At 57.9% G+C, this 24185-nt stretch overlaps 1 protein-coding gene across 2 annotated transcripts; it reads right to left on the reverse strand.

Annotated features, from left to right (window-relative positions):
* Positions 1-394: 394 nt before the first annotated feature.
* Positions 395-21188, reverse strand: PPP1R12C (protein phosphatase 1 regulatory subunit 12C). 2 transcript variants are annotated; one of them, XM_079723944.1, is made up of 22 exons: positions 20810-21188; positions 16859-16989; positions 16664-16782; positions 10389-10548; positions 6505-6649; positions 6341-6415; positions 4942-5015; positions 4734-4861; positions 4542-4615; positions 4124-4282; positions 3980-4047; positions 3229-3366; positions 2979-3069; positions 2769-2852; positions 2630-2690; positions 2390-2472; positions 2245-2291; positions 2073-2166; positions 1751-1855; positions 1368-1418; positions 1126-1176; positions 395-1033 (listed from the first exon to the last, which is right to left on the reverse strand). In XM_079723944.1, the coding sequence occupies exons 1-22, from the start codon at positions 21128-21130 to the stop codon at positions 947-949; spliced, it is 2346 nt and encodes a 781-aa protein (XP_079580070.1). In that variant the 5' UTR covers positions 21131-21188; the 3' UTR covers positions 395-946. The 2 variants fall into 2 exon arrangements, with proteins under 2 accessions (XP_079580070.1, XP_079580071.1); XM_079723945.1 differs by having other exon boundaries at positions 2390-2475.
* Positions 21189-24185: the final 2997 nt, after the last annotated feature.

A 24185-nucleotide genomic window follows, 5' to 3' on the forward strand; every position in this document is an offset into this window, starting at 1 on the left:
CGGGTTCGTGCCCCGGTCCGGGAAGATCCCACATGCCGCGGAGCGGCTGGGCCCGTGAGCCATGGCCGCTGAGCCTGCGCGTCCGGAGCCTGTGCTCCGCAATGGGAGAGGCCACAGCAGTGAGAGGCCCGCGTACCGGGGGAAAAAAAAAAAAAAAGCAGTGATGACAAGACCCAAGCCCCCGACCCGATATCCGCAGCCCCTACCGTCGCCCGGCTGACCCTTCCTGCTCTGTACCAAGCCAGCTTGTGACCACGTGGGCCCTGGATTGCGACCTCTGCTCCAACTGGCCGCTCTTCCTGAAGCCCCGTCCCACCCCGTGACGGGCAGGCACAGCCCCAGCACGGAAGGGGGAAGCAGTGCCCCACCTCCAGCCAAGGACGCAGCCACTGAGTGGCAACTTCCTGACTTTTATTTGTGGTGCCTGTGTGCTTTATCTCGAAAATACCTTCTCCCCCTGCCCCAGACAGTGGGCCGCAAGGGGGCAGCAAAAATAGAAGACACCCCTCCCTATTGCACACGGACCCTATATACAGGCCCACCTGGCCGAGGCCGGAGGGACTATTGGCACATTCTCGGATCCCTGTTCACGAGTGGGAGGGGTGATGAGGGTGGCATCACACGTGAGGGGGGACCTCTGGGCGGCCACTCTGGTCCTGGCGCTTCTTGGTCCTCGGTTCCTTCCTGGTCCCACCTCCAGCTCCAGTCCCCCCTCAGCGACGTCCCCCTACCTGGCTCGGCCTCCGCCTCCATCCCGGCCTCGGACGGCCCCCCTTGGCTCCCGGGGACTCTGTTCTCCCCTCCCAGTCTGGAGGTCCCCAGGGGAGGTTATGGCTTCTCAGAGACTCCCCGGGAGCCCTGTCACTCGTGTTCACGCAAAGGAAGGGGTGCATGTGGCAGAAGCAGCTGCATAAATATGGGTGCAGGGGAAGGGCCTCCTCCAGAGTCACTTGGAGAGTTTGCTGATGACGCGAATCAGGGCTGCGTTCTCATCCTTGAGTCGCTGGTTGTCAGCCCGGAGGTCGGACAGGGCCTGCGAGGTGGGACGGGTCAGCCAGGTGGCCCTGGGCAGGCTGCACCCACTGCACACCCCCGCTCTGCCCTCAGCTCCCCATTGACATTCACCTTCAGCTCCTCCTCCAGCTCCGCTGCCTTCCGCTCCAGGGCCCTGCGCTCCTGGAATGAACAGGGGAAGGTGAGGACGAGGCACTGGGGGTCGGGGAGGGCCGCAGGTCAAGTACGGCTGAGAGAGGTGGGGCATGAGCAGGGGGGCGGGTTAGGAGGTCAATGCGGCCCCTTCATCCAGAGCCGCCTGAGCCTGTAAGGCTGGGGACACAGCTGGCCCCACTGCAGCCGCCCTTACTCACGAATCTCTCCAGCTCCAGAAGGGCGGGCCTCTCTGCGAATCGCTCCTGCCTCTGGTGAGGACACAAGAAGAGCAGGGCTCAGAGAAGCGTCCAAACCGCAGTGGCCAGAAGGGGGAAACCAGCAGTGAGAGGGGGAAAGGCAGACCCCTGGCTGGCCCAGACCTCCCCACCCACGGCTCAGGACCGCCAGCCCCGCCCCTCCTGGGCCAGGCTCCGCCCCCGAGACCTTAGCTCTGCCCCTCATTCGCCCCTCACTGCCCACGCTCCTCCTCCCAAGGGTCCTAGTACCCCCGCCACGCAGGCCCCTCCCCTCGACGCTCCGGCCCTACCGCCCAGGGCTCCGGAGCCAATTCCCACCACCTCCAGGGCCGCGGCGTCCTCACCTGCGTGGCACGCTCCAGCTCCACCTTGAGCTGCGCCAGCTGCAGTGTGGTCTCGGTCAGGGCCTCGCGAAGTCGTTCGTTCTCACTGCGCAGCTCTGCATACAGCTGGGGGCCCCGGGAGGAGGGACACGGGGGTCAGGCTTGCCGGCTGAGATGCCGCATGTTTGCGGGGAAGGAGGGTGACTGTGGCTCAGGTGGGGCCGGAAAAGAGCAGGATGCCCGGACCGGTCAGGCAGAGCCACTAAGTAGGGGGCAGGAGGGCAGGTATATAAAAGCCAGCACGTGGGGGTTAATGGCACGATCGAGGGGTGGGATCGCGAACCTTCCTGAAGCCTCCATCAGGCTCTTCTGATTCTGGCTCTGGTTCTGGGTTGAGGTCCCGCTGCCTGCGGGAAGAGGGGCCGCCCTCGGGAGTGCTGGGGTGAGGGCAAGGAGGGCGTCATGGGGCGCGCCCACGGCCCCACAGACAGCCCGGACCCCTCCCCACCCTGTACCTGGATCCTGGGCTGCGGTCTGCAGGCGCCGGCTCCGCCTCCTCCCCCTGTGGGCGGAGGTGGGCGTCAGCTTGGCTCCACCCCCAGCCCACCTCCAGGGCCGGCCCACAGCCCCAGCTCGCCCCGCCTGGGCCCCACCCCGCACCTCCGCAGGGCCCCGCCACTCCTTGCTGGCTCGGCGGTGCTCCTCGGCGGCCTGTGGTCCTTGCCCTTGGCCGTCGGGCGCCTCTGCTGGGGGAGGGGCAGGAGTCAGCCCAGTGGTCGGCGGAGGGGTCCCCTCTGCAGGGTCAGGGTCTCTGGGCCCAACCCCCAGGAAAACAGTAAGACTGTAGCAGGAGGGTGCCGGTGGGCCCAGGACGACCACCTCCCAGAGACCAGACCTCACCTCTCTGCGCAGGGCCGTCAGAGTTCCCGACCCCAGGGACTCGGGGTCGCCGGGAAGCGTCCTGCGGGAGAGGGGCACGGGGCTCAGAGGACGAGGGCATCGTGTACCACCCCCTGCCCGGGCACCTGAACCCCCTCACCAGGCTTTGCAGGCACGACTTCTCTGGCTCTGGGGCCTTTCCTGCAGCCTTCTCTGCTTCTTTAAGGTCTGTCAGAGTCACACCCTGGCACGGAGAAGGGGCAGTCCGGGGGTCCAGGACTCAGGGCCCAGCCCCTCCCCCCTCAGACCCAGGGGTCCAGGCCCCCAGCCCCTCCCCCCTCAGACCCGGGGATCCAGGCCCCGCCCACACCTGTGTGGACCTCCGAGACTGGCGCATGAGCCGAGAGCGAGCTTTCCGCTGAGACTCAGACTCCTCATCCCGCACAGGCATCTGGTAGGACCTGAGTGAAGGGCCCCCGACCTCAGAGAGGGTTCCTTTGGACCCTGTCCCAGCCCATGGTAGACACTCTCAGGGGGAGTCAGGTTCGGCCAGAGGACCTCAACGCCAACCCGCAGCTGTCTCCCCAGCTGCTTCCTGCCCCCAGGCCTCTTCACCTCACCTCCGGCGGTCCCGGGAGTCCGCTGGGGGCGCTGCAGAGGCTACGGGGACATTTGGCTTCACCGGGGATTCAGGCTCCGGAATCCTGGAGGCAGGAGTGGAGTTATCCAAGGGAGGAGGAGGCCTGGAGATCTCAGACCTGTGTGAATGCATTCAATCAGCAAATGTTACTCAAGCCTGCGTTACGTGGCAGGCACCAGACATCCAGCAAGGAGCAAACGAAAAAGAAACAAATGATCTCCGCCCCGATGAGTCAAATGTGAGCAGAAAAGATGCAAGCAAAAGAAAGGATAACCACAGAAAGATCAGGACAGCACATGACACGTCAGGAGGATAAAGTACTCTGGAGAAAAAAAGAGCAAGGACGGGAGACCGGAGGTGTGCGTGTCCGGATGCCGGGGCGGTGCGTGCAGTGGGGCTGGTGGGCCTCCCCGAGAAGCTGACATTCAAACAAACCTGAGAGAGGGAGGAAGGAAGCCCTGTGCGGGTGAGTGGGGAGCCACAGTGAAGGGCCCGGGCAGGAGCGAGCCCGTGTCAGAAAGGAGGGCGGAGGGGTGGAGCGCGGGGTGGGGGCCGCCGGAGGCCGGATCACGGTGGCCTTGGAGTTTTACTGTGAGCTTTTACTTGATGCACCAAAAGGGAAACTGAGGCCAAGAGTGGGAGGCAGGGACCAGACCCCCGAGAGCAAAGGCTGACAAGACAGGGGCCCAGACCTGCCCCACCCCCGGCGGGACCCGGGCCGTCAGACTCACGGGGCCGAAGACTCCGGCACCTTCCGGGAGGGGGTGGGGGTAATTCTGGCAAGACGGGGCTCCCTGGCCTGCGGGGAGAGGAGAGGAGGGGGCTATTCTCCTTGACTAGGCAGGGTCTGGTCCCCTGCCCCTCACCCTGCTCACCTGAGTGGAGGTCCCTTCCAGCCGCGAGGAGGAGGCGGAGCGCTGCGGCCCAGCCCCCGAGGCACCCTCGGCAAACCGCCTCTCCGCAGGACCTAGGGCCCCAGAGCTCCCCGTCTTCTGGAGGCCAAAGCGCGTGGAGAAAGGGGCCTTGTCGGGAGTCTGGAGAAGGGAAGGGTATCAGTTACAGGGAGAGGGTCCTACTTCTCAAGAACTTCAAGCGTTACCCCCAAAAGGCCCACCACAAACTACAACTGGGGGGTGGGGAGGACAGGCACAGTCAGGAAAAGGCAGTTGTCCCAGAGGATTCTGGGAACTGTAGTCTTCACCCCACCTGCCCTGACAAGAGGTTCACAGGCTTTATGGCTACGCCCCCCACAACCTCCCAGGCCAGCACGGCCTCCTGGGAACCCAGACTCACCATGGGGCTCCGAGGGCTAGAGGGTGGCGGGGAGGAGACCCCATTGAGGGTTCTGGATTCTGCAGGGGGTGGCTCTACAGTGTAGGACGCAGGAGAGGTCACAAGAGTCAGCCAGCTGCCTCTGAGCACCAGCCCTTCCGCCCTCAGACCCCTCCTCTCCAGACTGAGGACCCCAGCCCCCCAGCCCCTCACCTGAGGGGCCTTCTTCTCCCTCATCCTCGTCCCGGATTGGGGGCCCCCCTGCCCCACCAGGCCGGCGCTCCTTGGACAAGTCCTGGAGGGAGATCTTCTCACGGCTGCTCAGACGACATACAGAGCTCCTGGTGGGAAGGGGAGGGCGTTGGGGTCCAAGCCCTGGGGAGCCTCCAGCCCACCTACCCTCCAGGCGCCTCTCCCCTACCTTCGGTGTTTGCTGCTGGAGGGCCCCTGGGGCTCCTGGCCCCTGCTCGGGGAGGCTTCCTTTTGGTTCCGAAGCTGAAAGGGGGACGGGGGGCCACTGGGGAGGGGCAGAACACGCAGACCCTCCTGGGTCCCACATACAACCGTGCCGGGGTGGACGTGGTGCAGGGGGGAATGGGATGATCTGTGCTCTCGCTGAGTTTTCCTAGACATGGCGCCCTGGGTCTCAAGTGAGTCGTCCAGTACTCAGGGGCCCCCAGGCTTCCTGGCCTCTACCTCCCAGGGGCGACCTGCCCAAACTTCCCCCCAACCCCTCAGCACACCCGGACACGGGCTGCCAGGCCCGGCCTCCTCCCTTAAGGCTCGCTGTCAGGCCCAGCCCCCAAATGGCATCTCAGGGCGCAGTTCCCAGACTGCTGTGTCTTCACACCTCGGAGCCTGCACAGCAGTTCCCCCGCCCCTCCCAGCAAACCCCTTGTGCTGCAGGTCTCCCTTCCCAGACACGCCCAGGCCTCGTCTGCGCCCCCACCTCTCAGAGACCCTGCTTCACCCACTAAACGCCCTCCCAGAGCCCCCAGCCTCCTCCCCGTCGCACTGCTCCTCCCTGGCATTCAAGCCCCTTCAGGGTCTGCCCCTCTCCAAATTCCGGGTACCATACGACTCCCCACCCCTGAGCCTTTGCACGTACTGTTCCCTCAACAGTGTGCGAGCCCTGGTCCCCAGGAAGCTGCCCAAGTCCGCCAAGCCAGAAACAGGACCATCTCCCTCAATGTTGCCACAGCCAAGCTTTAAACACGGGGATCTGGCCCTGTCTACCTACCACTCACCAGAAGCTCCAGGTAGAGGGCCTGGCCCCCAGAAGGCCTCAGGAGATGTTTCTTGCTACCTTAGAGTGCTTACTGTGTGCCAGGCAGGGTTCTGAATGCTTTTGTTTAGTAACATACATACCACTCATAGCATAATACATATTCCACGTAACAGAACACGTAACTCATAAAGTGCGCAGTACTATCCCCATTTTACAGCTGAGGTAACTGAGGCCCAAAGAGGTTAAGTGACTGGCCTGAGCTCACACAGCAAATCCATGGCAGAGCTGGGATTCAGACCCCGAGTCCACACCGTTCACCCCTTCATTCTGCGTTTTTCCAGCGACAAGGCCTGGCCCAGTGCTGGTGTTGGGTGGGGGGGGGGTCCCAGGGGTGACAAGGCCCAGCCCAAGCCTGGATAGATGACCCTCATCTGCATCCCAAGGTCCCCCGGGGGCCCCAGGCCCCGCCTCCCCCTAGTGCCCAGCTGTGCCCCTCCTCCTGGCTCCCCACTGGGCCCTGGTCACCGGCCAGGGAAGAGCAGGTCCCCAGGGATGTGGAGGCCCTCCCTCCTGGCTGCAGACAGACACTCACGTCCTCCTGCTTCCGGGCCAGCTCCTCCAGCAGGCTCAGCACCTCCTCATCCGCTAGATCACAGGGACGCTGCCCCTGGGTGGGGAGGGGAAAAGGCAGGTGAGGAGGAGGCGGAGGGGCCCTCCCACCCCCCACCGGGCCCGGGCCCCAGACCCAGCCCTCACCGCGTGCGTTAGCGAGTCCATGCCCCCGCCGTGCTCTGCCAGCAGGCGGCAGGCGTCCTCCACGCCCCAGTGGGCTGCGGCGTGCAGGGGCGTCCAGCCATCCCCGTCCCGCAGCTCCGGGTCGTAGCCGGCCTGAAGGAGCAGCCTGGGGGCCGGGGAGGCTCAGGTCAAGGACCAGGACAGGGGCTCGGGGCCAAGAGCTAAGGTCGGCCAGCTGTGCTGTGGTGGCAGTACCAGCTGTGACAGTACCGAAAACAGTCCTGGGCCAGGGGGTAAAGCGCCATGGCCCCAAGGCGCCCCCTCCCCGAAGTGACCCCCTCGGCCACCGCTTTGGCTCCTCCCCTGGCCCAGCAGGTGGCCTCTGGAGCCCTGCTTCTTGCACCTGCAGTGCTCAACTCTTGTGAGCGTCACCCCTGGTTGTGAGACAGCTCCAGGGGAGGTGAGGGCAGGGGTTCCCCAGCACCCAAGCCTGGAGAAAGGATGAGACCCCAGAAGGGGCAGCCTGGGGGCAGCACTGTTCCAGGACCCCTCTGGCTCAGAGCAGCGGTTCTCAACCAGGACCACACTGCCGCCTGGGGACGTCTGGCCGTGTCTGGAGATGTTTCTAGATGTCACAACGTAGGGGTGGGTGCCAGAAGCATCAGTGGGTCGGCACCAGGGATGCTGCTTAACATCCCACAGCACAGAGGTGGGCCCACAGCCAGGAACGATCTGGTCCAAATGCCACCAGTGCCGAGACAGAACCCCTGGCTTAGGCGATTCTTTCCCGGGAGATAATCACCACCTTAGACCACACGACCTGGTCCAGGGCAATTCTGCAAACTCAGCTTAGGGTAGACACGCCTGCTTTTAGAGAACTGCATTTAGGTTCTGTGTCAGTGAGAAAGAGCTAAAGCAAGGTGGGAAAGGCGGAGAAATGAGGTACCTTGTAAAGAACCATTTTAAACAAAAGCTCCTCTGTGGGGCCCCCCAGCTCACTCTGCTCCAGCCGTGTGGGCATCCCGCTCCTCCCCCAAGCATGCGCCCACCTTGGGCTCCGCTGTTCTCTCTGCCCAGTGAATGTTCTCGAGGCATCAATGCCTTTCACGCGGCCAGGGCGTGACCACCCTCTCGGCAGTCACAACCTCCTCACCAAATCTCGAAGGGGACCTCCCCACCACACTCACTCTCCCCCAATGCCCTGTTTATATCCCTCTGGACCAATGGTTCTCAACTGGGGATGACGCTGACCCCAAGGGACATTGGGCAACGCCCAGAGATGTGCCTGGTTGTCGTGACTGCGGTGGAGTGTGGCTCCTGGCATCTAGCGGGTGGAGGTCAGTGTCCCACCCCCATGAACAGGACAGGCCCCCAGGGTTATCCAGCCCCACGTCACCAGGGTGGAGGCTGAGGACCCCTCTCTGAGCACTCAGGGCCATGTGATGTGACCGGCTTCCTCAGTCACTTGTCTGTCTGTCTCCTCGACAAGGCTGCGAACTGCACATGGGCCCAGATCTGTCTCATTTGCTGCTATATCCCCAGTACCTAAAAGATGGCCTGGCACACAGCAGGTGCTCAGTAAGTGTTGAGTGAATAGCATCAGAGAAATGTACACCTTTACTCTGCCACTCATCTTTAACGAGGAGAACGTCAGCTAAATTCTTCCAAAAATGCAGTCCATAGATGTGGCTGTAAACCCATACTAAGGGGCGGAAGTGAAATTACAGTCAGTGAGTATCTCTAAGGCCAAAGCGTTTCAGTTCTGTGGCAGAGAATGAGGCTGTCCATGAATATCCACTCTCCTTCCACCTTTAATAATGGCACCCAGGGACTTCCCCAGTGGTCCAGTGGTTAAGACACTGTGCTCCCAATGCAGGGGGCCCGGGTTCAATCCCTGGTCAGGGAACTAGATCCCGTGTGCTGCAACTAAGACCCGGAGCAGCCAAATAAATAAATAAATAAATAAATAAATAGGTGGGGAGCCACTGCAGAGCCCTGAATGAAGATGAGGCCCCCTGCCCTGGGAAGACCCTTCTAAAAAAAAAAAAATGGCACCCAGCTTTCAGTGGGTCACCTGCTGAAGTAGAATCTCCCAGTCTCCCTCACAGCTAGGAGTGGCCAGCTGAGAAGGGTCTGGCAAATGGGATGTCAGTATTCAGTATGTACGCTGCTTCTGGACTGTTCTTTTAAAAGAAATGGACATTTGCTCCTTTTGCCCCCTGCTTTTTCCTGCTGGCTGGGACACAGATTCAGTGACAGGAGGTGAAGCAGCCACCTGAGACTCAGGGGTGGAAGCCATGGGTAGAAGAGGGCACAGCTTCCAGGGCTGGGCACGTCACCGGGCCTGACCAGTCACAGGGTCCCACCCTCCTTGCCACAGGGATCAGCCCTGGGATGAGCAGGTGTGCAAGGCAGCCCAGTGAGTATCAGACCCAGGGCTTTCGCTGGAACTACGGAGGACGAGGCACCCTACCTGTGAATTAGGGGAAGCAGCCAGGACATAAGCCTGGAGCTGTTAGGCGTCATCTTAAGTTCCTCACTGAAAAGCTTCCTTTTTTTTTCCCCCCCAGCCGCACCGTGCAGCTTTCGGAATCTCAGTTTCCCGACCAGGTACTGAACCTGGCTCACGGCAATGAAAGCCCAGCATCCTAACCACTAGACCACCAGGGAATTCCCCTGGAAGACCTTTCTAAAAATTCATTAACACAGAGGTGAGCAGGGATGGAGAGATTCATCTGGACTCCATGTATATACTAAATATAAAGTATAACATCACATGAGAGAGAGGGAAAAAATAAAGAGAGAACAGGGGAGTATGATGATAAGAAGTAGAACCAACTACTGACAGGAAGGGGTGAGGCACTCAGAAATGGACAAAACCAAGGTGAGGATGAGAAGCAGAGAGTACACACTGCAACAATTTAAAATACAGATGCACCAAGCAACCTGGCCTTGAAATATGCAGCACAAACATTGACACAACTACAAGGAGAAACAGCAAAAATCCACAATCATCGTGAGACATTTTACTGTACTTCTCCCAGCAACTGACAGAATAAGCAGATGAGGGGAAAAAATCACTACGGATATAGACGATCTAAAGAGCATGAGTACAAAGTGGACCTAATAACCTATATGGGACGCTGGATTTAACAACACAATTCGTTTCCAGCTTACGGACTGGGTTATGAAGCATTCCAGCTTACACAGACTGGGGTATGAAGCAAACCTCAATGAATTCCAGAAATCTGGAATCATAGAGAACCTGTTCTCTGACCACAGCACAAGTAAGCCAGGAAGTGAGTACAGGCAGATCTCGGAGATATTGAGGATTTGGTTCCAGACCACCGAAATAAAGCAAATATTGAAATAAAGCGAGTCACATTAATTTTTTGGTTTGCCAGTGCATATAAAAGTTAAGTCTGTTATGTGTACAACAGCATTATGTCTTAAAAAATGTACATACATTAAAAAACACTTTATTGGTAAAAAACGTTCACCTTCATCTGACAACGTAGGGTTGCCACAAATCTTCAATTTGTAAAAAAAAAAAAAAACCACTATTGGCGAAGCACAATAAAATGAGGCATGCATGTAATTCAACTACGACTAGAAAATCCCATGTATTTGGAAACTAACGACGTACTTCTAAATGATCCCTGGGTCAAGGAAGACTACAAGTTGGAAAACGTTTTAAACTGAAGGACAGGGAGAAGCCTGCACATCAAGACTTATGGATGCAGCTAAGGCTGTATTTAGAGGGAAATGCATGGCCTTAGGTACATAAATTAGAAAAGGGAGGGAATGGACAAAATCCACAAGAAGGTGTAAGACAGTGAGAAGCAACAGGCTGGCCCAGTGCAAGGGGCGGGGGAAGAGGGAGGGTCTACACCGGCCCAGCTCACCTCATCACTTCGATGTAGCCCTTGGCGGCGGCCACGTGCAGGGCAGAAGCCCCCGTGCGGGGGTGCCGGGCCTCTGGCATGGCGCCCCCGTTCAGCCAGCACCTTGTGTCGTGAAGCAGCAACTCCTCCTCGGCCCGTTTGGCTGCTTCCACATCCACACCTGGGAGGACGAGAAGGGGGGATAGGTGGGACTCCCACCCTGAGACCCAGGAAGCACAGAGTGGCACCTGGCCTGGTTCCTCTGCTCTGAGCACTCCTCAGGGGCTCAGAGGACCTGAACTAGCTCTGTTACTTCCCAACCATGCTCCGTGAAGCCCTGGGTTCCACTAAGGGTCTCTGAGTCACTGCTGGGGGCTGGGAGGATGGAGGGCGCAGGAATCTTACATCTCACACTTCCTATCACTACAGATACAGCCCTTAGCCCAGCAGCTTTGTGTGTTTCGTCACCATTATCACTCACGAGGAGGATAAACCAGGCAAAAAGCGACTAAACAGTGCCCGTACCTTGGGGCAACAGCACCTTCCCACCAGCTGCTGTCCCCTGCTGGCACCTGCACAAATCTGTGCGAGGCAAGCATGCTTCCTCACTCGCCAATTTCACTGCAGTCAGTTGGTCTCATGGACAACTGTACTGCATTTATGGATGCAAAAAGCAAGTTATGACTCTAAACATAAGTTGACTGTGGATCAAAACAGGCAGCCATGTTGAGGCTGGAATATTACCTTTTGACTGTCACTGAGAATCTGTACTTTGCACGTTATGAACTATTGAGACGGGAGTCAAAAACAGTCTCTTCTAGGGAATGTGTACTCTTTCTCCTGGGAAGTGTATTAATGGCTGTTATTTTTTCGATTGTGAAATTTCTCACTCGCCCAAGTGCTGCACAGAGTTGAGCCGTCCTGCTCAACAGCCTTCAGCAACGTGCAGCTATGGAGCCCCTGAACTGTGGCTACTTCCCACTGAGACGCCTTGTAAATGTAAAATACAGTGGGTTTCGGGCTTCCCTGGTGGCTCAGTGGTTGAAAGTCCGCCTGCCGATGCAGGGGACACGGGTTCGTGACCCGGTCCGCGAAGATCCCACATGCCGCGGAGCGGCTGGGCCCGTGAGCCATGGCCGCTGAGCCTGCACGTCCGGAGCCTGTGCTCCGCAACGGCAGAGGCCACAGCAGTGAGAGGCCCGCGTACCGCAAAAAAAAAAAAACAAAAAAACCAAAACAAAACACTGGATTTCGAAGCATAGAAAAAAAGAGTGTGCGGCAGCTCACGCGTAGTTTTTCATATTGATTACATATTGAAATGATAATGTCTTGGACGTACTGGATTAAGTAAAATATATTACTATAATTAACTTCACCTGTTTTTGTTTTTCCACGCACCTACTTGGAAATTCTCAATTATGCTTGTGGCTGACTCTGGCTTTCCACTGGACAGCACTGGCGAAGACGCGGTGTATGGCCGCTTGGCTTACAGCAGTACAAGGCGACAGAGGCAATGACAGGGTGCCCCTCCCCGCGGCCCCAGAGGTAACCACCATCACGAATCTGCTTTCATGAACGTGAACCTGGTTACACCCTTACTGCAAGTTGTAAATGCTGCCCCGGGGCTACCCGGAGGATCCCAGAAACGCAATCCCCGCCGGGACCAAATCCGCCCCGGTCCAGCTGCGCACTGGCGCCACCCGGTGGCACCTGGGCACTCGGACTAAACTCCAACGGATTACCTTAGGGTCCCCGGGCTGGCGGGGACTCCCAGAGGCAGCTATTCCAGGAATGTCTGGCTGGCTAGGGCCCATCCCGCAGGCGCAGGCTGGGGTGGAGGCCAGGAGAGTGCCGGGGACTCAGGGACGCCCCTCCCTCTCTCCTCCCCGACCTCCTTAAAGGGAATCACCTACATTCAGTCCTATTATAGATGCAGGCGCCTTGCTGCGGGCGGGAAAGGGCAGAGTTTGCCAATCTTTTATTCAGCAACCACGGTTAGTATCCTGCGTGTTCAAACGCATCCTCTGCAATTTTGCTCTTTGCCGAGATGTGCCCATGTTTATTAACAGAGCTCTTGATGGGGGTTGGCAAACTACAGCCTGCACGTGCAGGCCACCTGTTTGGTTAACATAAAATTTACCAATTTCACTATTTTATTTATTTATTTATTTATTTTTGGCTGTGTTGGGTCTTCGTTTCTGCGCGAGGGCTTTCTCTAGCTGCGGCAAGCGGGGGCCACTCCTCATCGCGGTGCGCGGGCCTCTCACTATCGCGGCCTCTCTTGTTGTGGAGCACAGGCTCCAGACGCGCAGGCTCAGTAGTTGTGGCTCACGGGCCTAGTTGCTCCGCGGCATGTGGGATCTTCCCAGACCAGGGCTCGAACCCATGTCCTCTGCATCAGCAGGCGGACTCTCAAACTCTGCACCACCAGGGAAGCCCAATTTCACTATTTTAAAGCGTACTACTCAGTGGCTTTTAGGACATTCACAACGTGCAACCATTGACCCTATCTGACCTCAACTTTCTCATCACCCCAAATGGAAACCTCGTACCCCATTAAGCAGTCCCTCCCCAGCCCCTGGCAACCACCAATCCCCTTCCTGTCACTGCGGACTTGCCTCTTCTGGACAGCCACCTGTGTTTGTAAGTAAAGTTTTATTGGAACACAGCCACACCCACTTATTTACATATCCTCCCTGGCTGTTTTCCCCACCACAGCAGCAGGGTAGAGTGGTTGCAACCTGACAGCATGTCCCGCAAAGCCTAAAATATTTACTGGCTACGGACTTCCCCAGTGGTCCAGTGGTTAAGACTCTGAGCTTCCACTGCAGGGGGCATGGGTTCGATTCCTGGTCGGGGAAGTTCCGCATGCCATGCAGTGTGGCTAAAAAAAAAAAAAAACTGACTGCCTAAAACGTTTGCCGACCACTGCTTGGATCACTCATTTATAGATTATTGACTGATCCGTTCGCCCTTTGGTGTCGGCCACATCCTCTCAACACCGAAGCCTCGAGTTTGGAGTGCTCCGTCAGGTGGCCTAGGAGTGGAACTGCTGGAACCCTGGGAATGTGGATCTCCAGCTGGAAGCCGTGCTGCTCGGCTGGTTCCCACAGCAGCTGGATCACCCACAGCCCTGCCGGCCAGAGGTAAGAGGCCATCACTGGAACTGACTGTCGAAGCCGCCCGTCTCTGAGAGCAACTGCCCCATGTCCACTGTCCTGCTGCTGGGATTCCACGTGATTGCTTCAAATGCTTCAGAAACACTTCACGTGTCCTCCGTGCCCAGTTCCGAGTTCCTGTGGGTCCGACCATGGCCCTTCCGAGCAAGCGGCCAGAGAGTCCTGTGCTTGGACTGTGTCCCTGCGGCCTGGGCTGTGGGAACAGCATCTGCAGTGGAGCTGTTTCTTGGACCTGCAGGCATCCAGTCTCCCGCCTCCGTGAAGACGTCTGCCTTGTCCTGAGCCCTGCTTTCCGCGGATGTGGCTGAGCCCACAGCCCGGCTCTGTGGGCGGCCGCGTCACCAGGCCCGACCATCCTCCTTGCCACTGTGACTGGCTCAGGGGCACGCTTGGGACCAAGGTGGCCCTAAGAGCGTCAGGCAGAGGACTGTGGATGGGACTATGGACGCGTCGAGTTCTAGCCCCGCTGGGGCATCAGCCTGCACTGCTGGCAGCCATGCTAAGAATCAACACCTCACGGAGAGGACCTGTCTAAGAATGAAGTCAGTACCGAGTTCATCAGTGATGGAGCGATGCTCTTGACTCTGTGCCCCTCGATCAAACCACGCCTTAAGTCCATATAACTCCTAGACCGTGGTTACCTAAGCCCATAAATTGTCTTCTTTTTTAAATTGTGGTAGAATACAGAGACTCTGCCAACCACACTCGGCTGAGGCTTCCGTGTGAAGGCAAGCATCACGGAGCCGTGGGGCAGGAGCCCCCCGATTCCAGAGGCGGTGGCTGCAGTGGTGCTGGCAGGCGCCTCCCACCCCCAGCAGTGCAGCAGAGGGTCTCCCCAGTAGGACCACAGGCCTTTGTGCCTGGTCGGCCCTACAAGCCAACATCCCCCAGCCTTCGCCCCGCAGAAGGGGAACGTGGGCTGCTGTGAGAAGGTGATGTGAGCTCTGGGCACTTCCTGCAGCAACACACAGGATGTCCAAGAGATCACCCACCCCCTGGTGGCCTCCAAGCATTGCCCTGCAGACTACTTTTTTTTTTAATTTTTAAATTTTATTTTATTGATTTTTTATACAGCAGGTTCTTACTAGTTATCTATTTTATACATATTAGTGTATTATGTGTCCATCCCCATCTCAGACTACTTTTTAATGACAAAGGGAGGAAGATGCCTCCACGGTAGTCACCTGGGCAACCCCCCTGAACGAGGTTCAAGGTTTACATCGCCAGTAACGGGGCAGAGACAGAGCCTGTCTCCCGGAGGGACTCGCTGAGAAGGTCCTGCCAAAACTGCAGAACTGAAGAAACAGCCAGGTCCAAGCTGAGGGACCTGTGTGTGAAACAAGGGAGGGGGAGAAGGGCAAAGGCTGATCCAGGTGGAGGGAGCTGGACGTGACACGAGACCCAGGTGCGGGGAGGGACCCAGGGAGGTCCGTCCCAGAGGCGAGGGAGGGAGCACGGGCAATCGTGCCCAGAAGTTAAAAACCCCCGAGTCCATACTTTACGATTCCACTTGTACAAAACGTCCAGAATAGGCAAATCTAGAGACACAAAGCCAATGAGAGGGATGCAGGGCTGGGGATGACAGCTCAGGGGTGTGGGATTTCTCTTGGGGTGATCAAAATCATCTAAAATCGATGTGGGGACTTCCCTGGTGGCGCAATGGTTAAGAATCCGCCTGCCAATGCAGGGGACACGGGTTCGGGCCCTGGTCCGGGAAGATCCCACAGGCCGCGGAACAACTAAGCCCGAGCGCCACAACTACTGAGCCTGCATTCAAGAGCCTGCGTGCCACAACTACCGAGCCCGCGTGCTACAACTGCTGAAGCCCGCGCAGCCAAAACTAAATAAATAAAATAAAATTTTTAAAAATAATAAAAATTAAAAAAATAAAATAAAATCGATGTGGTGATGGATGCACAACATTTAGTGTGAATACACTAAAAACAAACAAACACCAGATCGTACACTTCCAAAGGGTGAACTGTACACACTGTGAATTGTATCTCCATGAAGCTGCTGAAAAGCCCTGGTAAATCTCAGTGGAGGTCATGTGGACACTCATCGGACTGCTATCGAAACCCGCCTCTGAGTTTGAAGTTTTTTGAGATGAAAAGGTGAACACGGGGAGGGAGAAAACCCCGGTTCTGCCTTTCCTTTGCTTCCCCTCCACCTGAGCCAAAGCAGGCCTCCTGGACCCCAGCCGCCCACCTCGGCTCGCCCACCAGCACCTCCATACCCTGTGCGGCTCTCACGGCCACCGACACACAGCTGCCCAAGGGCGGGCCCTTGCCCTTCCCACCCAGAGCCAAGCCGGCAGTCTGGGCGTCACCTCGGACGCCCCGGCATCTACTTTTCACCAGCCTGCCCGCACCTCCTGCGCAGCCCTCCAGGCCTGCCAGGCCCACGGGCCCTGCGCTCATACCTTCCCACCCACTGAGCCCTGACCACCCGCGAGGCACTGCTGCCGCCACCCTCGCTCTGCGGATGAGACAGTCACCTCCACAGATGGGCTGTGACCCAGGGCTCCGGCGGGAGGCTGGGTGAATTGGTGAAGCTGCTGGCCATCCCCCACCTGACCTGCCCCGTGTCCTCCGCCCCCAGCTCAGCCAGGCAACAGCCTTCCCCACGCACACTGCACACCATCTGGCCCCAGACGGCTATTTTTAGCGGGGCGGGGGGAAGGTGAGAACCTGCCAGAAGTAATACACACTCCCCCTAGAAAAATGAGCATGGCCAGACAGAGTTTTGAGGGGTCCTGGGCCCCATATTGAGGACACTGGGGCTCAGTGACCCTGAGCACGGGAGAGACCAGTTCCCCAGAAGCCTGTGCATTCCCCTACCGGCACCCCAGCAAAATTCCTGAGATCACCTGCAATCACGTAATGAAGCCCTGGACAAGCCTCTACCTCAATTTCCTCAGTCACTCGAGGATAAAGCGACACTTCAGGCCAGCAGTGGTTTGAGCTCTTATTCTGTGCCAAGCACTTCCTCCAATTACTCTAGGTAACCCTGGGGGTAGGTACTCACACCCCGCTTCCCATGTAGGGACACTGAGGCCCAGAGAGTCAGTGTCCTCGGAAACGGAGGGCCCGCCCCACAGCAGCCCCCGAGGCCCACCTCGGCGGGCAATCTCCACCTTCAGCAGCCCCTCCATGGCGTCAGACTCGGCCAGGTCCAGGGGCAGGTCCCCGTCACTGTTCACAGCGGCGATGTTGGCCCCGTGGCTCAGGAGGTACCTGGGGGCAGGGCGAGGTCAGAGCGGAGGGGTCCGGGCCCATTCTCATCGGGCCCCGCCCACCCTCCCCGCCTCACCTGGCGATGTCCAGGTAACCACAGGAGGCGGCCACATGCAGGGGTGTCCAGCCCTCGTTATCCGCCTGGTTCACCGTGGCACCCTGCTCCACCAGGAAGCGCACCACCTCCAGGTTCTCGTCGATGCAGGCCTGGGGGGGCGGGACAGAGTGTCACCTTCACCTGGTCCAGACCCTGCATGCCCTGCAGGCAGGACCCCTGGCAGGGACCGCTAAGCAGATACAGGGCCAAGCGGCCCTGACAATCAAGGAGAAGACCCAGATGGCCCTGGAAAGCACCAACCCTGTCCGTGGAGGCCCCTCCAGCCACGCAGCTGTTTAAAACCCCCCGGCTTCCCAGTGGTTAGGTCAGCCAGGCATCTGGGGCTTACTGGAGACCATGAGAGGAGGACCTGGACAGAGAAGAGAGAGGGGCTTCACATCCAGGTGTAGGAATCCTGAACGGTGCCTGTTAGATGAGATGCACCCCACAGTCACCACCGAAGGGTGGGGCTTCCAGTGATGAACCAAAGGGAGGAGGCCCAGCCCCCCTCCCTCAGACCCAGGGATCCAGGCCCCCAGTCCCTCCCTCAGATCCAACAGATACTCTACAAGAACTGACCATGGCCCTGCCTTGTACCTGGAGGGGAGACTGCTGGACCCCTGGGGCCCAAGGCTGTGCAGGGCTGGTAAAGTCACCAGGTCCCTGGAAACCTGGAACAGAGTGAGGGTCCCGGGCAGGCCTCCTCCACTGGGAGACGTGGCTGAGTTAGCACATGCCCAGGACCTGGGGCCCGAGGAGAGGCAACTCCCCTGCGCCGAGGGTCTCCTAGGCACAGGACGCTGCACCAAGGGGCTTCCACGGGCACCTTCCCCAATCCTACGGCTGTCAGGGTCCTGTTCGATGCAGGAAGAATCAAAGCTCCAGGAGACAAGCGCTCTTGCCCAAGCTGGCACCCCAAGTGGGGGCCAGAGAAGGGATGTAGCCCCGGGCACGTGTGAACGCTGGGTGGGCACTGGGACCTGAGCGAGGGCTGAGGGACAGGAGTGGACCTGGACTCCCCGGTCCTCAGGGTAGATTAACCTCCAGCTCCCTCACCTCTCCAAAACCTTCCATCTGGAGAAGGGGGAGGAAGCTACAAGGGCCAAGAGCATGAAGTCATGGAAACTCAGGCTGTGGAAGGGGGGCCACACGTGCCCTGGGAACGGGATGAACTCTGGGCTCCGTTTATTTCCATTTGGTTGTCATGGTGATGGGGGGGCAAGCAGGGAGATGGGCCTTTCCCTTTCAAGGACCTGGCCGGGCACAGGCATCCATGTGAAAGATGCCTGAGGCCTGGGCACCAGGGATCCGAGAATCTAGGCCCCCAGCCCCTCGACCCTCAGACTCAGGGGTCCAGACTCCCCCGCCCCTCCCTGTTCAGAACGAAGAATCCTGGCTCACAGTCTTTCCTATTCTAGACCCCAGACCCCTGGCCACTAATTACAAGGTAATTTCAGGGAGGGGGTGGAATATACCGGCCTCGTCTAGCAGTGGACAAACCAGCCTGAGGTTGGGGCTGAGGCTCCAGGACTCCTAGGGACACGACCAGAGCAGGGAGCTGATGCCTGGGGACCTGCCCCACGCAGAACAGAAACCACAGCCGCAGGACTCACCCAGATAACGTGAGCAACTGTTCCGGTTTGCCTCTCTGGGGGTTTCCTGGGACCTGGGACTTTCAGTGCTAAAACCAGGCCGGTCTTGGGCAAACCAGCACGAGTTGGTCACCAGACACCCAGCCCTGACCCAAACCCCGGCACCGCTGCTTGCTGGCTGTGTGACCTGAGGCGGGGACTTGCCCTCTCTGAACCTCAGATGCCCGAATCCTTCAGGCCTCCTGCAAAGTCCTGGCAAGGGAGTGTACCGAGGGCTCGCCTGCAGCGGGAGCGGGAGAGGGATCCCCAGGGATCCCGCCTGACAGGCCCGGCCGGGGTGCTCTTCTGCAGGGTCTGGGCCAAGGGAGAGGGCGGCGAATGGGGCCTGGCCTGCAACGCAGGGCCACGAACCCCTTCGGGAAGGTCGAGGGGAGCCAGGGGCGGGGACGATGGAACCTGAGGCCCCTCTCCTGGGCGAGCCACGCGAGACCCTCCTCTAGATGGAGGAAAACGTCCCAGAGAGCACTAGGGCCTCTGCAGGGCACAGGCCTGGGAGTAGGGAAAGGGAAAGCGGGGAGGGGTAGTACTTGGACCAGGGGCTGCAACTCCCCAACTGGATGCCCACGGCCGCTTCCTGAAGGGTGTTTTTCCTCCTTTGCCAGAGCCCTGCCAGGGAGGGGCTGACTACTGGCCCCATTAACAGATAAGAAACCTGAGGCACAGAGAGAAAAGACACTAATCCGAGATCACAAAGTTGAGCAGCTGAGATCAGAACTCAGGACTATTCCGCTTTGCTGAGCCGCTCCTCTTCCTGGGAACCTGAGAAGTGGGCCTCTTCCTGCCTCCACCCCAGTCCCCTGCCCCCTGCCAAGGTTTCCTTCCCAGGGTCCTCTCTGGGCCCCAAAGTAACCAAACCCTAGTGGTTCCGGCACAGAAGAGGGCTGGGGACTGGACCAATTCGAGGAGACTAGGAGGCAGACAGCCTCGGGGACAGGGCTCTTCTGTGGCTTGTGCCTGGTGCTCCCACTGGAGGGGGGTGGGGAGTGACAAAAGCACGCAGAACTAGAGAGAACTCTGGTTGTGGGACATGTGGGGGGCCCTAGTTCAGAGGAACCCTGGAGACAGCAATCAGAGTGTTTTGGAACGGCATGGGGGCCCCAGGGTGGACAGAGAGGAGAAACAGGGTGCTAGGCCCCTTGGGAAGGTGATATGACGGGGGGCTGGGAGAAATGGCACATGCTGCGGGAGAAAGAATCTGCCCAAATCCACAGGAGGGGATCCAGGCAGAGAAAGCAAGGTGACCAAAGGACAGAGAGGTGTCCCGAAGCCAGGAAGAGGTGGGTACTCTGAGTGTGCCCAGAAAAAAAGGGTGAAGATGCAGGTCTGGCCAAGGCAAGAGGAGAGGCAGGGAGGAGGTGCCTGGAGAAGAAGAAACATCCCTGAGAGAAGAACTACGTGGGAGACAAGAGGTGGCACAGCCCTAAGGAGAATGAAGAGGCCATGAGGGTGAAGGGGGGCGGGGAGACAGCATGGGGTGACCCAGACCCGGGGAGCATCCCCTTCAAGAATACAGAGCTGGAATTCCCTGGGGGTCCAGTGGTTAGGACTCCGCGCTTCCACTGCAGGGGGCATGGGTTCGATTCCTGGTCAGGGAACTGAGATCCCACGTGCTGCGTGCCACGGCCAAAAACAAAATACAGAGCCTTGAAGGCAGGGGCTCAGGAAGGAGCATCCTTAGACAGCAACACATGGCACAGACCAAGGACGGAAGAAGTGGCGTGGAAGGCCCTAGGCCTAGCCAAAGAGGTGGCCCAAACCAGAGACCAAGGGGGGAAGCAGCACAGGCCCAAGAAAGAGGAGGATGCTGCTCCAGGAAAGTGATACCTGCATGGAAGGGGGAAACTGTGGGCACCGGTTGAGCTGTAAGTGTCACAGACTCAGGAAAGAGGTCCAGCATTAGATGACAAAGTAGAGGTGGAACCGCTGGAAGTGGCACAGGCGAGACTAGTAAAGAGAGCTCAAGGTCGGGAAAGAGCAGCGCGAAGTGACGAGGCTAGGAGGGCCTGGACTGAGGCTGTCAGCAATGGCTCGGGTCCAGGGAGAGGGCGGCGCAGGGTGGCAAAGACCAGGGTCAGTTCAAGTGTCTCAGGATCGGAAGAAGGGAGTTCGAGGTGGGTGGGCAGAAAAGGGCCAGCACGGGATGGCAAGGACCGGAGCAGCAGCGACGGCGCAGACCAGGACTAGCAACGGTGACTCCGAACAGGAGGGAGGGTGCTCGAGGTGGGGCAGACCCAGGGCGATTCAGGTCCCCGGGACGGGCCCGGGCGGGGGCGCTGACCTGGTGCAGGGCGCTGATGCCGTCGGCGTTGGTGGAGTCCAGCACTGCGCGGGCGGGCGGCGGGGCAGCAGGGTCGAGCTCGGCGCCCGGGCCGGGGTCGGCCGCGCGCAGCATCAGGCGCGCCTCGTCCAGATCGCCGCCCGCGCAGGCCGCCAGGAACTCGGCGGCGCGCTCGAAGCGCACGGTGCGGGCGCGCCGCTCCCCGGGGCCCGGCTCGGCGCCCGCCCGCGCCCCCCACTGCCGCAGCTGCTCCCGCCGCCGCTCGCGGGCCGCTGCCGCCGCCGCCCCGGAGCCCGCCCCCGGGCCATCCTCGCCCGACATCGCGCCGCCCGCCCGCCCGTGAGCGAACGAGCGAGCGAGCGCCGAGCTCCGAGCCCTGAGCTGCCGCCGCCCGCCCACGGGCCGCCGGGATCTGCCGCCCGCCCAGCACCGTCCCGCGCCGCCCCGCGCCACCCAAGGATCCACTGGCCCCCGCCCGGCGCGTGACGTCACCACGCCATCCCGGGGCGCGCTGGGAAATGGAGTCCTCAGCATGGAGAGGTGAATGGCAACCGCCTCACGGAAGGCCGCGGGGAGCGCTGGGAAATGGAGTCCATAAGCGGAAATTGCTCTTGGCAACACTCCGGCCTCGATCGGCCCCGAGGCACACTGGGAAGTTCGCAGCTCCGAGGTGTCGAAAGGAAACATGATTGAGAGAATTCTCCTGCGAGTGCTGGGAAATGGAGTCTAAAGGCCACAGGTGTGCCCCCCAGGGCATGCTGTGAAATGTAGTTCACAGCATCAAAAGGACGAAGAACTGGCCCCTGGGGACCTAGTAGGAAATGGACCTGACAGCCCGGGAGTCCTAAATGGTATAGAACTAATTGTTCCATACACCTTACCCGCTTTCCTCATACCATGTAATTTATTTATTTTGGGTTAGTCTCCTCGCTTCATCTAGAAATAAGCCCCAGGAGGACAGGAATTTTTGTCTTCCGTGTGCACTACTTGCTCCCAGTGCCAAGAACTGAGCCTAATAAAGCGCGATCGGAAATAGTATTTTGGATTAATGAATGAATGAATGATTGGATTCCCTAGGTCGTGGGAAACGTCAGGACACTACGGGAAATTGAGTCCGCAACTCTTACACCAAGACAATCCCTGGGTGACCTCCCGGGGCATGCTGGGAAGTAAAGATCCCTGCTACTGACTGTCTCCTTGGGACGTGGAGCACGCTGGGAAATGTAGTCCGGGCTCTACATCCTCGCAAGCCATGCTGGGATTTGTAGTCCAGGGCGAGGAGATCGAACAGATGTGGAGGGTGAATTGCCTCATACATAGCACCATAAAGCATGAAATAATCCTTATGTTAAGCACTCTGCACTTAAATCCTCATTGGGAAAGAGGCAGGCACTTTTAGACCGGAACAAAGACCCATAAAAAGCGCAAACGTTTCAGCATAACGGCCCTGAAATCCAAACAGAAGCAAGATTCTTTTTTCCTGGGACTTCCCTGGTGGCGCAGTGGTTAAGAGTCTGCTTGCCAATGCAGGCGGCCACAGGTTCAGTCCCTGGTCTGGGAAGATCCCACATGCCGCGGAGCAACTAAGCCTGTACACTACAACTACTGAGCCCGCACGCCCTACAGCTCACACGTCGCAACTACTGAGCCCGTGTGCTGCAATTACTGAAGGCCGCATGCTTAGGGCCCGTGCTCCGCAACAGGGGAAACCACTGCAGTGAGAAGCCCGCGCACCACAGGGAAGAGTGGCCCGCATCCCCCACAACTAGGGAAAGCCCATGCGCAGCAACGAAGACCCAACGCAGCCAAAAACAAACAAAAAAGATTCTTTTTTCCCAAGGGATGTCGGAGCAGCCCTACCCACTCTGAAGTCCCTGGGCTTGTGCAATAATAATAATAATAATAAACTACAAATCCCGTGAGGCCTGGAGACCGTTGGGATGGACACAAAGGGGATAGCAGTCCCGGGAGCTCTTGGGATGTGTAGTCCCTAAATCCCACACTTCCCACTCAAGGTACACACCCACCTCCTTCTCCAGGGAGCTTAAACTATTCGTATGTTGTTACGGTGCCTGTATTTATGTGTGTTTCTGTGCCTGTGCATAACTGTGATAATTGTGTGTATTTGTGATCATGTCTGTGGCTGGGTGTATGCTGTTTCTGGATGCTTGTGTTTGTTGTGTCTGTAAGTTTTGGTGTAAATATGTCTGTATTTTTGTGACTTTTCTTTATGGGAGACACAATTTGGGGTATCTGCTCAACCCATACAACTTACTACTACGGGATGTGCTCCCACCATAAGTTCTATTAGGAATCTTTAGGTTGCTATGCTTAGACTTTAACCTCTATTTAACAAATTATATTCTACTACAATTGTTAGGAATTCCAGCTCTGGTTTAGGCAGTCCTGGATTTGACCTTGCCTCTGCCCACTTTCTAGCTCTGTGACCTACGCTTAGTCTCTTTATCTCTGCCTCTCGTAGCTGCTGGGATGGTGTACCTGGCCTGTCTCATAGGTAGACATCGGCTCTGTACAGGCACTTTTATATTCCACTCATTACAATTCTCCTCTGCCCTTCTCTTTTCCATGATGAAGGTTTTTTTCACTTCTCAAGCCTGCTGTTTTCTCTCAGTGCTAGCACTGGAAGTTTGATGCTTAGCCTGGGAACTGCAGGCCCTCCTCAAGGCTGGTGAAAATAACCTCAGAAAGATAAGAAGATGTGGGTTGGGGGAGACCGGGTCAGAGACCACTAACTGCCTGCCCATCAAAAATAGAATTCTGCTTTTGTTTGGAGCAGCAAAGCACCCAACCAGCTAAAGAGCGAGCAAGAGACCTAGTCATCTTTGCACTTAGGGGTGGCCATAAGATGTAAGTGAGCGTTGCTGGGTGGGGCATCCAGAAAGTCTTTGGAAAGGGATTTGATTTAGCTGAGAGGTGCACATTTCTGGCTTCTTGTCTTCTGCTGCCTTCCTTCCTGGAAGCGGATGTGATGGCTTGGAGCTCCAGAAATCATACTGTGACCCATCTGTGACCTCACAGACGGAGGCAGAACAGAAAGGCGGGAGGCATCTCGGTTCCTGATGGCAGTTTTGTTTTTGTTTTTTTTAGGTTTATCCACTTTTGGCTTTCTGTTTTGTTTTGTTTTGTTTTCAAGAGCCACAGTGCATTTAAGCATTTTTAAAAATTGAAGTACAGTTAATTTACAATGTTGTGTTAGTTTCAGCTATACAGCAAAATAAAATAACTCAGTTATTTTATATATATATATATTATTAAGATTCTTTTCTCCTATAGGTTATTACAATTTTTTTTTTTTTTTTTTTTTGGCTACACCCTGCAGCTTGTGGGATCTTAGTTCCCCAACCAGGGATCGAAC

This window comes from Hyperoodon ampullatus, assembly GCF_949752795.1.
Source record: "Hyperoodon ampullatus genome assembly, chromosome: 18".
Classification (NCBI taxonomy): Eukaryota; Metazoa; Chordata; class Mammalia; order Artiodactyla; family Ziphiidae; genus Hyperoodon; species Hyperoodon ampullatus.